General features: G+C 42.1%; 1 protein-coding gene across 8 annotated transcripts in view; it reads left to right on the forward strand.

Moving 5' to 3' along the window:
• Positions 1-1,058: 1,058 nt before the first annotated feature.
• TRDMT1 (tRNA aspartic acid methyltransferase 1) overlaps positions 1,059-17,271 on the forward strand; it is a 59,919-nt gene continuing 43,706 nt past the window's right edge. The window contains exon 1 of one of the 8 annotated variants that reach the window (XM_007118497.3): positions 1,059-1,207. In XM_007118497.3, coding sequence (XP_007118559.2) covers positions 1,144-1,207 — 64 coding nt within the window. In that variant the 5' untranslated portion in view covers positions 1,059-1,143. Of the gene's footprint in view, positions 1,208-1,498; positions 1,569-3,276; positions 3,514-6,877; positions 6,951-10,953; positions 11,241-17,271 lie in introns of those variants that run through there. The other 7 variants (XM_028495797.2, XM_028495800.2, XM_024116430.3 and 4 more) reach the window with 7 other exon arrangements.

The following is a 17,271-nucleotide window of genomic DNA, read 5'->3' on the forward strand; positions in this document are numbered from 1 at the left end:
ATGGAAGAAATTAACGGACCCTGTGGGGTCTTGCCGGGATAGACCCCTCCTCACAGCCTGTGCTGTAGCTCCTCGCTGAAGGACCTGGATAACAGTATCTGATGCACATTTCCTGAGTTGTTTCACAGATGCTAAAACCACTACCAAATGGAAGAAATTAACTACTTGATGATCATGAGCATTAGCTCCAGACCTTCCGGCACCTAAGGACTGATCACCATCAGCCAATCAGAGAACTGTGCACGAGCTGATCACAAACCCTGGGACACCCCTCCCTCCCCTGGCCCTTACAAAGGCTTTGCTACAATCCTTTGGAGAGCTCTGGGGTTTTGAGCTACCTATTCTTGACTCACCCTGCAGTAAACCTTTCTCTGCTCCCAATTCACACGTTTCAGTATCATTTGGCCTCACCGTGCGTCAGGCGCACGAACTTGCATTTGGCAACTTCAATAGTTCTATGAACAGCATATCCAATCTTGGGGGTATTTTCCAAGCTAAAACAGAACGAACCTCACTAACAATTAAGCAGGCGTCCTCTGTGTTAGCTCACACCGGATCTCTGGGGCACGTGTGCTGACTTGTGCACTTGTAACTCTGGCACCTTCTCTGGGTGAGAGGCTGATTTATCTCCATACTCAAGCTAGGGCCCAACACCAGGCACGTGCTACGTGCTCAAGGCACGTACTCAAGGAAGAAAGGTTTGGACGCTTTAGGCTTCCAAGGGATAGAAAAGCAGCGTGCCTGAAAAATAAGTTTTTCTGGCTTCTAACCCGTGTCAATTCACTTTGAGGCAAAGGCAGATTTTGCCCATCTACTGAGCCCCGGATTTTCTTTTTCCCTCCCAAGGCTCCTGAATACACCTTAAAAGGAAGATGGAGCGTAAATCAGGCCAAGGAGTGGCTGCCATTCACTTGGGAGGCCTTGGTGTTTTCTGCCCTTTGTCCACCTGCTAACCTCTGCCAGCCCCGGGCCCCGCGCTGTCCTGTGAAGCCGTGAGCCTGAGCTTTTAGGAGGAGGGGGCGGAGGGGGGGGGGTACTGAAAAGCGGCGGAACCAAAGGCGAGGGAGCGGCGCTGCCGGGGGGAAGGAGGAGCCACGGGACCGGCAGGCCTAGCTCCGAGGCGGCGGCGGCGGCGGCTTGGGGATGGAGCCTCTGCGGGTCCTGGAGCTGTACAGCGGCATTGGGGGTATGCACCAGGCGCTGAGAGGTAAGAGGGCACAGGGCGCCTCCTCCCTCGCGCGTTCTTGGTGGTCAGAGCTCGGGTTCCTGGGAGGGGCGGAGCGGCGAGACACTAGGGGCGGAGACTGCAGGGGAAACTGTGCGTGTGTCGGGGGGGGCGGGGGAGTTGCTCGGTTGTCATAGAAACCGTCGGCTCGGCGCCCCAGCCGCCCCTGCGGGCGGAGACTCCCTTCCTCGCGCCTGGAGCTTGGTCCGAAGGGCGGGCGGGGCACCTACCAGGACCCAGTTTGTGAGTCCTGATCCGCAAGGCTTGGCTGTAAAGTTAAACCAAAACTGTACCGCCAAAGGGGGAGGGGTGAGCCCCCTGCCCTGTGCCAATCCCCAATTCGGTATGGCTGTCCCCAGCGGCGTGGAAACTCGGTCCTTCACCCTCGAGGAGGTCACAGCGGGGGAGGGGAGGTCGCTGGGCTGGGTTCTGCCGGTGAGGGACGAATCTTCAAAGGGATAACTACAGTGCCACGTAGAAGTTAGTGAACACTCAGCAGAACTGTAGGGGAAGCCTGGAGGAAAGTCCCCGTCAGTTCTGATCATTGAAAAGAAACATCTTGTCTTGTTACTTCATGTCTGGATACATTTAGGCGCCAGAAGCCCTGAGTTCAAACTTAGTTGCAGTGTGACCTTAACATTTTTGAGCCTGTTTCCTAGTTTTACAACGTGAAAAGTAATTCAGAGATGGAGACTTATGAGGATTAAAGAAAAAGTGGGTAAAACCTTTAATAATGCCTGGTACCTTGTAACCACTCACAATGTTATAAAGTATTGTCACGATTTTATGTACCTTTTCCAAGTTGAGGTTTTGAGATTTCTTTGGTGCTAAGTTGGAACCGCGAGGTTTATTTTCAGGGATATTCACTCAGAAATATTTATTGAGCTCCTCTTACGTTCCAGGTACTGTGCTAGGCACTGGAGGTGTAGAGTGACAAATAGATTTGGAACGCACATGTTTATTCTTAAATTACTATGACAACCGCAAAACTGAAACTTCCCTGCTTCCTTTTTTTTAGTACCAAAGATAACAAGAGACCAATACCGTAAGATACGGACAGTATGTAATGAGTTGAGCACATACATTTTCTGAGCATATATATTGAGTTTTGATTCTAGAAGAAGTTAGTGATTATTAAATTTTTATTGCCTACCAATTATTTGATGGCTCTCTATGTTCAGTTCACATACCAAAATTTACCAGCAGGAAAACAAAGCAAAACTTTAACATTATTTGCTCTCTTAGTTAATTTTCTAGGCTTGTATAATGTCAGCATTTTCTCCATATCTTGAAACCCTTTAATGAACATGATTTTAACGGTTACGTAGTGCTTTATCGCAAGCTGTAATTCAGCTACTCCTTAAGTGTTGAATGTTAGATATTCCCCCCATTTTTTTTGCAAGTATAAATGTGCTGCAATTCATTATTCAGCATAAACCTTGATTTTTCTCTTTAGTGTGTTTTCTAGAAGTCAAATTAATTAATAAAAGACTGTGCTAGGTACTAAGTCAAAAATTATGAGAATTTTTAAAGACTTTTGATAACGTAGCAAATTGCTTCTCAGAGGTTCCTGAGTGCCTCCTCAAACTACATATTCCTCAGGGTTTGTATTATCCATTTTTAACCTCTGTGAATTTGATAGGGGAAATTGTATAATTTTAATCTGCATCTTTTGGGGGGTTAATGAAATAGTTAGATATTTTCCCTCGTACTAGCCAATGCAACCTGAATTTGTACACATATTTCTATTACTACTGCTACCATCCTGAATCTAAGCTATATCATCTTTCACTTAAATTATTAAAACTAGTTTCCCAACTGCTCCCCTGCTTCCTTCCCAACTGCTTCCACTCTGCTTTCCTACTCCATCCTTTCTCCACATAGCAACCAAGTGATCTCTTACCCAGTAAACTGGATCGTGTCACTCCTCTGCTTCAGTGGTTTCCCTCTGAGGTTAGAATCATAGCCCCCTCTTCTCAGTAGGCCTGTGAGATCTGGCTTCTGTCCGCCTCTTCAACCTTATCTCTCCCCTGCTTCTCTTTTCCAGGCTTGCAGAGCTTCTTTCTCTGTGTTTCTCAAACTCTCAAAGTTCCTGTTGTGTTCTGGCCTTTGCTTTTGCTGTTGTCTCCACCCAGAGTGCTTTAACCGTAGACTTTTCCACTGCAGCTGCATTTCATCTTCCATGGCTTAGTTCAGAGGAGCCTGCCTTGACTGACCCTGTGATCCAGAGTAGCCTTCCTGCTGCTTCTCTACCTGGACGCTCTCTCATCTTTTGGTTTGAGGTCCACGTACGTATTAGGGATATTGCGTCTTAATCACCCCGCCCGCTTCTCTTCCAATGTTCATTTATCTGATGTGCCAAAGTTTAAAATTTTTTCTGTAATGAAACGTATTGTTGTTTTCCATGGGGTTTTTTATACAATAATACAAACTAATGACAATGCCGATTAACTGCAACAATTACGTCAGGCCCTGTTTTAAGGAGGCAAATAAGCTAGTTAACGGTAGAGCCAGTGTTGTAACCTAGGTCTCTCTTCTTTTTTTTAATTAAAAAAAAGTTTTTTAATTTTTTGCCCACGTGGCATGTGGGATCTTAGTTGAAGCCGGAGTCTTAACCACTGGACCACCAGGGAAGTCCCTGTAACCTAGGTCTCTTAACCCGACCTCTTAACCATGCTATCTGTGTTGCCATTTTTCTAGTTAGATCCACTAATTGAATCTATATCTTAAATAATAAGAAGCAGCCAACAGGAATAATACTGAATTTAAACTTTGGAACATTTCTAGATAAGGTTTATGACTGAATTTTTTTCTGCAGTAAAAGATACATAACAAAATGTGCCATTTTAACCATTTTTAAGTGTATTCGGCAGCTTAAGTACTACATTCACAGTGTTGTACAATCGTCACTATTGTCTATTTCCAGAACTTTTTCATCATCCCAAACAGAAACTCTATACTCTAAATAACAGCTCCCCATCTCCTCTCCCCCAGCCCCCGGTAACCACTATTCTGCTTTGTCTCTACTAATTTGTCTTTACTGGGTACCTTATATAAGTGCAATTATACAATATTTGTCCTTTTGTGTCTGGCTTATTTCACTTAGTGTGATGTTTTCAGGGTTCATCCATGTTGTAGTATGTATCAGTACTTCGTTCCTTTTTATGGTTGAATAATTTTCCATTATATGCATATACCATATTTTCCTTATCCATTCCTCTGTTGATGGGTCCATGGGTTGTTTCCACCTGTTGGCTATTGTGAATAATACTGCTGTGAACATTGGTTCATACGTATGTACCCGAGTCCCTGTTTTTAGTTCTTTTGAATATATACCGAGGAGTAGAATCGCTGGATCATATGGTAACTCTGTGGTTAACTTTTTGAAGAATCAGTAAATTGCCTTCTTTAGTGGCTGCACAATTTTATATTCCCAAGGGCAATGTATGAAGGTTCCAATTTCTTTATTTCCACATTCTTGACTTGTTATTCCCTTTTTCTATTTTTTTTTGATAATAGTCATCCTAATGGGTGTGAAAAAATATCCCATTTTGGTTTTGATTTCCATTTTCCCTAATAACTAAGGAAGTTGAACATTTTTTCATGTGCTTATTTGCCATTTGTGTATCTTCTTTGGAGAAATGTCTAAGTCCTTTGCTCATTTTGGAATTGGGTCTTTTTTATTGTTCTGTTGTATGAGTTCTGTATATATTCTGGATATTGATCTTTTATGAGGTATATGATTTATAAATATTTTCTCTCACATAACAGAATTCTAGTAGTTATAAAAGGTATATTTAATTTCTTTGGCAGCATGACAGATTTTCTGCAAACCCAATGGACATTTTAATGCATCAGTAAACATTTTTCATCCTTAGCTGTGTATGCAATATGCTATTGTATTGTTGCAGTAACTACATAGATGCTTCTGTATCTTCTAAGTTTCTTTTAACTTTATTTTATATCTGCATGTCCGTGTATTAACTTATTAACGAGGGTTCTGTGGTACTTTTCTTTGTTCCTGTACCACCTCTAGCACAGAAGCACACTTGTGACCGGTTCTCTGTAGCGGACTATTGAGTTTATTATTGAATTGGTATTCACTCTACCATCACGTTGGTAAAACCATGGTTTGCTTAGTCCACATTTTTGTATGATACAAAATTCGTAGTTGCAAACCACAGAATCCACTCTCTAGCTAACATCAGCAGAAAAAAAATTTTTTAAAGGGCATTTGGAAGCCCACAGAATTTACAGGACACCCGACAAACAGGTCAAGAGAATGGGGGCACCACTCGAGCCACATTCCGGGCACCGGCCCCACGAGTCCTCATACTGACATCACAGCTTCCACCAGTAATGCTGGGGACTGGAGGTGAGAAGTGCTGTCACACTTTTGCCCTGAAAGGGGCATCTTTACCACCTCTCTTACCAAAAAAGATGAGTTTTCTCATTTGCTTTCTTACATTGCTATTTCTGAATTGAAGTCATGTGAGAATGCAGTTGGTTGCTGGCCATTAGATCCCATTGCCGGACTAAGGAAGCTGGGAGAGTGAGTTCTGGCTTCAGTTTTGGGAAGAAGGGACTCGTAAAGTGGCAAAATTTTGAACAACAGGAAACGTAGGCAAAGATTCTAGATGGCCACAAGCATAGTAAATGTCATTGCATTCTTTAATACATATTTGCCCCTGTACAGGAACCACTTATTACCACTTTGATATTATTTAGGCCTGCATAGCCTGTAGAGTTTTGGCTAGAGAATCTTCCAAGTGAAAACATTTTTCAGAAAGTAGTGGAAGTAGTAGTTTCCTGAGTTAAATAGCAGTGGAACCTGCAAGGACACCTGCAAATATGAATGGTTAGCAAATAAGAATCTGCTTTTCTCATAAAATATAATATCAGAGAAAGAGTAAAATGTGGTTTAAGGTGGTGAATAAAGGAAAGCTCTAGCTGATTACTATTATATATCTAGTCAACTATTGGGACAGCCTTAAAAGCAAAACGTCTTGCCCTCCCAAATAATTTTGAAAGGTCTTTCAAGGTGTTGGTTTTGAGTTTTAGCCACATAATACTTATTCGTATTTAGGAAGAATTACCCAGCCTTAATATTTTCTGTTAAAAGGATAGGCCTGTCATAGTTATTCATTTTCTGAATCTCTTTTGTCTTTATTTCTCAATGACTTATATTCCAACTTGGGATTCTACCAAACTACTTTGTGATTTGGTGTGCCTCTAACTGAGTGGGATAAGTACATTATGATGAAATGTAGATCTGAATGTCAGGTGTAGTTTTGAAACACCAGTTGTAAGGGGCTGAAATTTGAACTGCTTAACTTTTTTTCTTTTATATTTATCCTTTGAGGTTGTAAAAATGTCCTCTTTATGCGTATTTTCCCACAGTTATTCTTGTATGACTTATTGTCAGATTTAAAGTAAAGCAAGGCCAAAATGTGTCCCATTTAAAAATATGTATCATTTGTTGTTTGGTATCTATGGGAGTTATTAGATTGTTTTTTCTCTGAACTTGAAATACAAGGAAGAAATATGTAGAATGAATTTTTTGTATTCAAAGAGGAGCATCCCAACTTTCCATTGGATGACAGAATTACCTTTCTTTTATGTGATGAAAAATGAATGCATACTTCACTGCAGAGTATTTATTACAGGAAGTCCTCTTCCTACAAACCTTCAAAGATGCAAAGCTTGCATTCACATGTCCAATCAGGTAAGTTAGTTCACGTCTCTGGCGTACATTGTCACGTGTGTGCGTCCTCTACAAGTGGTTGTGCTTTTGTGTACTTTACTGTACAGTACTGTATAGAGTACAGTAGTGCAGTATCTTTATTTCAAGCTCAGGATGTCTGGAAGCAAGCGTGGAAGCAAGTGTAAAAGCAGCGGTGTCGTAGCCGGTACTGCTAAGAAGCGCCAAGCGATAACGATGGAAACTGTACTGCAAGATTGAAAATATTTTCTTTATTTTTTTGTGTTTGTTATGTATTATTTGTGTGAAAAGTATTATAAACCTATCACAGTACGGTACCATATGGCCGATTGTGTTAGGTGGGTACCTAGGCTAACTCTGCTGGACTTACTAACAAATTAGACTTACGAGCGTGCTCTCGGAATGGAACTCGTTCGTATGTAGGGGACTTAACGGTACTATATTCCACACATCAAATTACTTCTCCCATGTTAATGAATAGATGACCAATTTACTCTGTGTTAGGACCTATCTATTGGGTTTTTTTAGGGAGCTCAATAAATAGTACCCCTCTTCTTAATTCTGAACAAAAAGAGAAACAAAACAGAAGAATAAGGCAAACAGGAAATCAAAATCTATATGATTTTTATTACGAATAAAGGCTGAGTTGGAGCGTGTAGCTTAGTGAGAAGGCCAAGCGGGTCAGCTCATGTTCAACCGGAGAAGTCGGCAGCTTACCTTCCGGGCACAGCTGGAGAAGCAAGCAGAATGTGTGTTCCCTGTGGGTAGCGCGTTCCCAAGAGGAGGGGGGAGCTGAGCAGCCCTGGCCAGTTTATTCTTCCCAAATTAGCCAGTTAGAGAAGTCAACTAAGAAGTCCACTGAAGAGAGCAAAAGGGTAGGATAGGGGAGGAGTTTAGAGTGGATAGAAACCGCTCACTTGGAAGAAACAGCAGTAAATGCCTCCCATTCTACATTAACTTTGCCAACTGCTTTTAGGAATCCTTTAGGTATTATAGTTTTTTAAAATTTTGCAAATCATTCTTTTTAATATTTGATACTTAAACTCTTTCTGACAGTCATTTGGGAGTGTCCAATAATTTGAAATAGGATACCTTGTTTTTACAGCGGCTTGGTCTTCAGTCATTGTTATGTGGCTCCGTGGGAGAGTAACAGTGGGCAGTGTTTATGTAGGAGAGGCTCAAGGGGAGGTCTCTTATTAGAAGCACAGTTCCGTTGTCAGAAGGACTGCCTAGCTGTGTGACCTTGGGGAAAAATGAAACTTTCTGTGCCTCAGTGTCCTCTTCTATAAAAGAGGATAATAATAACACCTACCTCAAAGGGGAGTTGTGAAGATTATGAATCAATAAAAATAAAGCAGTAAATAGTGCTTGGAACATAGTAAGTGCTCAGTAAATATGCGCAACTATTATCAAAAATCATAAAGTTATAGAAAGTTATTATATGTTGTTAAAAATGGCCTTTAGAAGAAACTGATTATTACATATTTGAAGTTGTCAAAGAGCTTTCAGACTAGATTTGAATTATACAGGAATAAGTTGGTGAAGGAAAGAATTATTTACAGCTACTGTAGATGATATGGAATGAAAATGAAGAGTAAAAGAGAAGGGCATTGAAGAGAGTGGAATATTCCGTTTTGCCCTCTTGACTCCCTAGAAAGCTTACTTACCTTCTCTACTAGAGAACGGGTTTCCTAGCCTGGATCCACTTCATGTTCATTTTCGTGGCATCTGTCTCAGTGTTTTCTGGAATACTCCGTGTGTTTCTCTGAGTGATAAAATTAATGCCATTATTTAGGAATAAGACAGGTCTGCCACATACTAGCTGTCTAAATATTGGAAAATTATTCAGCTTTCTGAGCCCAGGTACCCTGTATGTGAGATGGATGAAATACCTGCTCATAGGATATTTTATGAATGTAAACTGAAACAGTTGATGAAGGAAGAATAATGTGGTTGCTCGGTAAATCTTAGTTCCTTCTCTTATTCCCACGTTAATTGTAACTATAGCTTTTTTCTCTTAGTTGTGTTGGATTCCCTTATTGATAAAATTGGGATAACGATACTAACTTTATAAGCTTGTTAGGATTTAATGAAACAGTGTCTACATAGAGCTAGTATAGTTCCTGATACATAATATACAAATAGTACTGATGATGTTACTTAGGAAGTTGAACATTTTCATATGCTTGTTATTTGTATTAATTTTGTGGCTTGTTTATGTTGCCATTGGTATATTCTTTTTTATAATTGGCATTTGTGGTTCAATTTTGTTATGATATTTTTACCAAGCAGGATTTTGAAGGATGATTGGGAGTTTTCCAGATAGTAAAAAAGGGAAAGTATGTACCAGACAAAAGGAGAATTCTGTGCAGACACACAGGCTTGAAATAGCATGGTCTATGTGGATACATACAAGTATTAAGATATTATTGCAATATACATGCTGCAAGACAGTAGAAGGTGTTTACAAGTTACCAAATCATGAAATGCCATGTATAACCTGATAAGGTGCTTGGATTTTTATCTTCTAAGTCTGATAAGTGAAGGAAGGTTAATGAACCTGTTGGGGTTATGTTCTAGAAATTTTACCCTATGACCCCAGGAGGGGTGAGGAGATTAGAGGCAAGGTGGTCAGTTAGGAGGTGATTGTTGAGAGATGATGAAAGTAGGCAGAGCCAATAAATGGAGAAGACTTTTACTCACAAGATGTACAGGATCTGAAAGTCAGCAAAACCTGGTAGTTATTGGGATGTTAGGCACCCAGATTTCTGACTTGGATGATTTAACAGATGGTACAGTCAAGGTTGGGGAGAAATAATAGGTTCCATTTTAGAGTTACAGAGTTTGAGTGTTCCTTGGGACCCGTGGAAATTGTGCATTTTGGGCTGAGGGAGAGAGGACTGGAGACGGGGGTTTATTTCTCTCTATATGCGAGGGTACAGAGAGGAGGACCAACAAGATGGAATACCAAGGGTGATGGTTTTTTTTTTTTTTTTTTTTTTGTGTGTGTGTGTGGTACGCGGGCCTCCCTCTGTTGCGGCCTCTCCCGTCGCGGAGCGCAGGCTCCGGACGCGCAGGCCCAGCGGCCATGGCTCACGGGCCCAGCCGCTCCGCGGCATGTGGGATCCTCCCAGACCGGGGCGCGAACCCGGTTCCCCTGCATCGGCAGGCGGACGCGCAACCACTGCGCCACCAGGGCAGCCCCCAGGGTGATGGTTCTTTTATGGCTAGGTAGATAAATACAGTAAGTCCCCTACATACGAACGAGTTCGGTTCCTAGAGCATGTTCGTAAGTCCAACAAAGTTAGCCTAGGTACCCACCTAACACAATCGGCTATATAGTACTGTAATAGGTTTATAATATTTTTCACACAAATAATACATAAAGAACAAACACAAAAAATAAAGAAAACATTTTTAATCTTACAGTACAGTTTCCATTGTTATCGCTTGGCGCTTCCTAGCAGTACCAGCTACATCACCTCTGCTTTTACGCTTGCTTCCGGACATCCTGGGCTTGAAATAAAGATACTGTACTACTGTACTCTATACAGTACTGTACAGTAAAGTACACAAAAGCACAGCCACTTATAGAAGATGCACGCACGTGACAGTGTATGCCAGACACGTGAACTAACTTACGTGATTGGACACGCGAACGCACATTCACATGTTTGAAAGTTCGCGACTTGAGGATTTGTATGTAGGGGACTTACTGTAGTATTCAAGGAGGGAAACTGAGCAGGAAAATTAGAGAGCAAGAAGTAGAACCAAGAGAACATTGTGCCATGAAAATAGAGAGAGGAGAGGATCTCAAGGACTGATGGGATAATACGAGCCAAGTGAAATAAGGATTAAAATGAGTTCTTGGATTAGTTGCCACTTCCTGGCTGATATCCTATGCAGCAGTCTTCTGAGGAATTAATCGGTGTGCCTTGATGGTTAAGTAAGTTCAGGAAACTTCACATGACTTTGGCCCTTGAATCATTCCCAGGATGCATTAATGTATCCCAGATGTTGAGAAGCCCTGCAAAAAAGGCGCTGTTTGGCTTAAAACAGCACTTGCTCGTGCATGTGAGCAGAGGGTATGTTTCTTTTTAGCGGGAGAGGGGAGCAACTTTAGCCTCCTGTGTAACAGCGTTCCTCAGCTGTCTTGGGCAGTGCCTGCTGGGGGGCAGATGCCGGAAGGCAACACGCTGCTGAGTGAGAAGGGCTCGGGCTGTCTGAGGATATCGACAGCCTTGACGAAGTCTAAAGTAAGCTTCTCTGCAGTTTTTCTACGCGGCAGAGCTTGTGAGTGTCCCCGTTATCCCTGTTTTGTGCTAAAGATGTGCAAAACTGAGCTCCCGGTTCTCCCTGCTCCTCCCAGACGTGCTCCCCTGCGGCCTTCCTCATCGCAGGGACCGGCATCCGCCTTCGTCCAGGGGCCCAGCCCGAGGTCTTGGAGTCATCTCCGTGTCTTCTCTTTCACTCACATCAGCAAATTCCATGGGCTCCACCTTCAAGCCGTATTTATAATTCCACCCCTTCTCTCCGTCTTCACCTTTACCACCTCATCTCTGTCCTGTTTCATCAGTCTCCTGGGCCCCGAGCCGCGTGTGCAGTGTAGCCCCCTAGTCTCCTGCTCTTGCTTCATCGCGTAACACTGCCGGGGGCTCGGGGCTTGGCTCTCACCCTCAGGCTGCTCAGTTTCTCTGCGGTGTCTGCACTCAGATGAAGCACCAGGCTGTGTAAAAATCCTAAATGTATAGGGTTTGTAGACTTCTGGGTTGGTGAAGGTATCCACGTGCCGGGAGGCCTGTGCACCCCAATCCGTGAGAAGAGAAGCTCCTGCACTCGGGACCCTTCTAGAACTTGCCCTACGTATCGGACCTGGGATCGAGGTGCTCCAGCAGCTGTCTGGAGGGGTTGGATACCATGACTGTAAGTGGAGAGGAAGGGAGAGTCATACGTGTGAAACAGAGGCGGGAATACACACACACACACACACACACACACACACACACACACACACACACACCCCTAGTTCCTAAAATCCTTGTAACTTCCTAAGTGATAAGAGCCTTAGGGGCATCTTTTGTTCTAATATTTGGTCTTTGACTCTGGTTCCTGACACAGAGCTCCTAAATCTCTTAGAATTCCCTGGGTGACAGGAATGTCTTTTGTACTAATGAGATGGCTCTTGTTGGGCTCCTGGATGGCTTCAGAATGGGAACTGGTCACCAGAAAGATCAAGTGATAATTAGAAGCTTGGAACTTTCAGTCCTACCCCCATCCTCTGGGAAAGAGAAAGGGGCTGGAGATTATCAATGACTGATCATGTTTACATGATAAAGCTTCCATAAAAATCCTAAATGTATAGGGTTTGTAGACTTCTGGGTTGGTGAAGGTATCCACGTGCCGGGAGGCCTGTGCACCCCAATCCGTGAGAAGAGAAGCTCCTGCACTCGGGACCCTTCTAGAACTTGCCCTACGTATCTCCTCATCGGGCTGTTTGTCATCCGTATCCTTTAAAATATCCTTTATTATATAATAAACTGGTAACGTTAAGTACGTGTTTCCCTGAGTTTTGTGAGATTCTAGAAATAATCAAATCCAAGGAGGGGGGTCACGGGAGCCTCTGATTTGCAGTTAAGTTGGATAGAAGTTGTGGTTAACCCGGGGATTTCCTCTTTGAAGCTGGTGTCTGAAGTGGGGCTGAGCCTGGAACTGGCGGGATCTGAAGCTCTCTTCAGGCAGAGATGCTGTCAGAATTGAATTGAGCTGAGGGCATCCAGCTGGTGGCACAGAGAGCTGCTTCGTGTAGGGGAAAAACTCACCCCTTGTGTCAGAAGTGTCGTGAGTGTGGTTGTGGTGTGCGACTAGAGGGGACACAGGAGTACTGTTCCTGGACACCGTCATGGGGTGACTAGACCTCGCGGCTCACGGGCCCAGCCGCTCCGCGGCATGTGGGATCTTCCCGGACCGGGGCAGGAGCCTGTGTCCCCAACACCGGCAGGCGGACTCTCAACCACTGCGCCACCGGGGAAGCCCTGCAATCGCCTTTTTACTGGTCTCCTTGCTTCTGCTCTATCACCTCTAGTTTATTTTCAACACAGTGGTCAGTGTGATCCTTCAGAAATGTGTCACAGAAGTCAATCGTCTGATTAAAACTTCTGAGAGGTGTCTCATTTCACTCAGTAAAAGCCAGAGTCCTTAACCCACAGGCCTCCTTGATCTGGAGCCAGCCCCGTTCTCTTTGCCCGCATCCCCTGTGCCTCTCCCGGCTCACTCCATTCTAGGCTTGCCCGCCGGCTGAGTCAGTCTTAGCTGCTCTAACAGAGTACCAGAGACTGGGTGGTTCATAAACAATGGAAATTAATTTCTCACAGTTCTGAAGGCTGGGAAGTTCAAGATCTTGGTGGCAGCATGGTTGAATTCTGGTGAGGGCCCTCTTCCAGGTTGCGGAGTGCCGCCTTCTCATCATGTCCTCACTTGGCGGGGAGCAGAGGGGAAGCAAGCTCTCTCATGACTTTTTAAGGGCACTAATCCTGTTCATGAGGGCTCCACCCTCATTCACCTACTCCTAATTCTAATGACCTCCCAAAGGCCCCACCTCCTAATACCATCACATTGGGAGGTAAAGTTTCGACATATGGATTTTCAGGGGACATAAATATTCAGTCCCTAATACCAGTCTCTTTGCTGTTTCTCCTACAATACAAGCATGCTCCCATCTCTGGACCTTTGCAGTATCTCTTCTTTCTATTCTAGAAAGTTCTCTCATATCTGCCAGACCTGCTCCCTCGTTTTCTTCAGGTTGCTGCTAGTGAGACATTCTCTAACCAACATATAAAAATTGAACCAGTTCCTTCTCCCACACTGTCTGGCTTAACTCTGCTTAATTTTTTCCCATAGTACTTTTCATTGTTAGGCATATTATATACTTACATACTTATTATTTGTTGTTTGCCCCTGCACTAGAATATAAGTTCCATAATAGGATAGATTTTGTCTAGAACATCACTTATGCATATTTGTTGAATGAATGAATAAATGAACAAGGGTCATGTTTGCTATGAAATATGTATAGCTTGAAGTAGACACCATTATACTGTGACAAGCTTAAGCTTAGTTATTAAGTCTGAATCATAAATGTCTCTCTCTCTCTTTTTTTTGGATGAGCTAAGTCAGCATTTCCCAAAGTTGGTCCATGGGTAGTGTTTTGAGGGATAATAGGTGTTATGCAGGACACAGAACAAATGTATATATGTGGGTGTGTGTGTGTGTGTTTGTGTGTTGGAGAGTGGCCAAACAAGTAGAATCATGAAAGGTTTTTGTATGCATGATTATATGTGAAATTTTAATAGATAATAGAGATTTGTTTCTGTACCACATGATAAAACATTTCTCAAAATAATCACGTCTGTTGAGAATAAGTTGGTTTTAACTCAATGTAGAATTTTAATTGTGTGTTAATAATGAGATATGGTGAAAATAATGAAGTTCAAGTGTTTTATTTTTATCCTTTTATTCCTGTCAAGAAACGTTACCTCTTTTTTTTTTTTTTTTTTTTTTTTTTTTGTGTTACGCGGGCCTCCCTCTGCTGCGGCCTCTCCCGTTGCGGAGCACAGGCTCCGGACGCGCAGGCTCAGCGGCCACGGCTCACGGGCCCAGCCGCTCCGCGGCACGTGGGATCCTCCCAGGCCGGGGCGCGAACCCGGTTCCCCTGCATCGGCAGGCGGACGCGCAACCACTGCGCCACCAGGGAAGCCCCTGAAATGTTACCTCTTTGTGTGGAAAGTTGACAGGAAATACTACCTCTTTGTATGCAAAGTTGAAAGGAAGAGTATTAAAGGAAAGTTGAAAGGAAGACGTTGATTTGTATGACAGCAAATCTATAAGTGATTACAGAATGATTATTATCATAAAGGTGTATGAGTTTAATGTTACATGTAGAATTTGGTATTTGTTGGCGTCTAGAGCCTTCTTAGGATTTCTGTTGGCTTTTTGCTTTGCCTTTGGAAAATTATCAGGAATATTTCTAAAACGTGCTCTTCAGAAATAGTGCCAGTCAGCTTTCATCCTGCCTAAAAGCTAAAAAAAGACAAAACAAAACCATACATCTTGGTTTTGGAAAATAGGTAGATTGTATGTTGAGATTAAAAAAATACTATAAATACCATTAGTTTACCTGGATCAATAGTTGCTTTTACTTTTATCCACTAGTTCTTTTCATTCTGGGACTTTTAATCACCACAAACCTAGCAAAAAACCTTGGACTAAAGTAAAACAACTCTATTAGAGAGTTAATCATAATAGTTCTTCAGCATCTATTAGTGATTTTTGTTCAAACTTAATAGCGAATTTAGTAATCCCTTTGTACTCAGTGAATGAGACTTAATTTAAGCAACAAATGCCAGAGCCTTTTAGCACATACACGACCCTCATAGACTGTGGCATGTTCCTTAATTATAGGTGAATTTCGGTCCAAAAAGAATCCATAATTCAAAGGCTTTACAGTTACACAATTCTAGTTAGAAGTACTTTGAACTTTAATAGATCAAATAAGAGATACTAAATAAGTAATTTTACCTTATTTAAATTTTTTTCCTAAAATCCCTGAGATTCAGATGGTAATAAAGTTCCAGAGTAATTTCTCTGTTTCTTCAGAAGGCATTTTATTTTTGTGGCCTCATTTTACTTTTGTGGTTATTATTTGCTGAGTTGATTGTTTAAAAAAATGTTTGTTGATTTTTGCTTATTACTGATCATTCATCTCTGCTTTACTCTCCATCCAATGAGATTTCCTTCAGTTAATTTTGAACTGTCAGAATGTTGGTGACCATGCTTGAGGGGAAAAGATGTGAATCTATAATTTTACAGAGTTTTTGTGGGTTGGCATTTCAGTATTTGGCTAGGGAAACATACTTAAAATCCAGAGGTCTGTTTCTAATACGAGATTCTTTTGCATTTCTCCCGTGATTGTAACATCAAAGGGCTTGTGATTTCATTATTTAAAATAAAACCAAAACCCAAACATATATACATATGCCCTTAAAGACATATTTGTCATAAGTTCTTCAATGCAATATATTCATTTTTCCGCCTAAAGTTATAGTACTCCAGAAAGAGGATATGACCTTATATTTTCGTTCTCATGAAGGATCTTCATATTCCTCAGCTACTGTATTTTGAACAGCAAAGTAATAAAATGCTGCTTGGGTAAGTTACATTAGCCTGAAAAAACTTAGTACCAGTTTAAGATGCTTGTTGAGGTCACTTGATGGAATTGATGAAAAATCATACAGCTGAATTTAGAGATAATTTTTGGGAGGATGACCTTACCGTTACAGGTATTAGATATCACTGTAAGCAAACCTTCTAGAAATTACATTACAAAGCAATACAGTACAGGGTTACTTTGTGGAGATCACAAATAGCTAATGGGTATTTGTGGTTGGCATAAAATTTCCAGTGACATTATCATGCATGAATTCAAAAAATGCTAGATCTCAAGTAACTCTGAACAAAAGTTGATGTGCTTTTGAAAACTGTGTTAGATAACTTGAAAAGTGGCTTTATGGATGATAAAGACCATGATTTCAAAGATGCATATAGAATAAAGTTGTTTCATGAAATCTGAGTGGAAAAAGTAATATTTCTAAATGAACATGATGACTGTTATTTAAAATATGTTTATATAACAAAATTAATGAATTATACAATATGAAGTCATTTGCTTTCATCGTCTATATAATGGAAATGGCTGTACATCTAATTTTGGATAGTCTCACGTGGAAAATGGGCAACTGGCTTTTATGCTGGTTGTCTTATCTTTGGGCACGTACGTAGAGCGTGTGTGTGTGTGTGTGTATGTGTGTGTGTAATGTGGATGGGTGTGGACACAGAGGTAGGTCGGGGAGGGTGCACCTCGTCCTGCTCTCAGCATGAGCTCCCGGGAGTGGAGTGGGGTGGAGATCTCGCTGTCCTGCGCGCACCAAGAACGTTCCTGTCTCAGTGCGGTTGCCCTTGCCTGGGATGCCGCTCCCCACCCAGACACACGCCTAGTCCTTCGTGTTTACTCGAATGGCATCTTCTCAGGGCTTCCCTGGCCAGCATCCAAAGCTGCACCCTCTGCCCTGCCTCCCCGGACCCCTTTCTGTTTGATTTTTACCCTCAGCACTAATTACTGCCCATCGTACTATCTGCTTTACTTGTTTATGTTTTTTTTGTTGTTGTTGTTGTTAACATCTTTATTGGAGTATAATTGCTTTACAATGGTGTGTTAGTTTCTGCTGTATAACAAAGTGAATCAGCTATACATATACATATATCCCCATAT

The sequence above is a fragment of the Physeter macrocephalus genome, chromosome 11, assembly GCF_002837175.3.
Source record: "Physeter macrocephalus isolate SW-GA chromosome 11, ASM283717v5, whole genome shotgun sequence".
In the NCBI taxonomy this organism is placed as follows: domain Eukaryota; kingdom Metazoa; phylum Chordata; class Mammalia; order Artiodactyla; family Physeteridae; genus Physeter; species Physeter macrocephalus.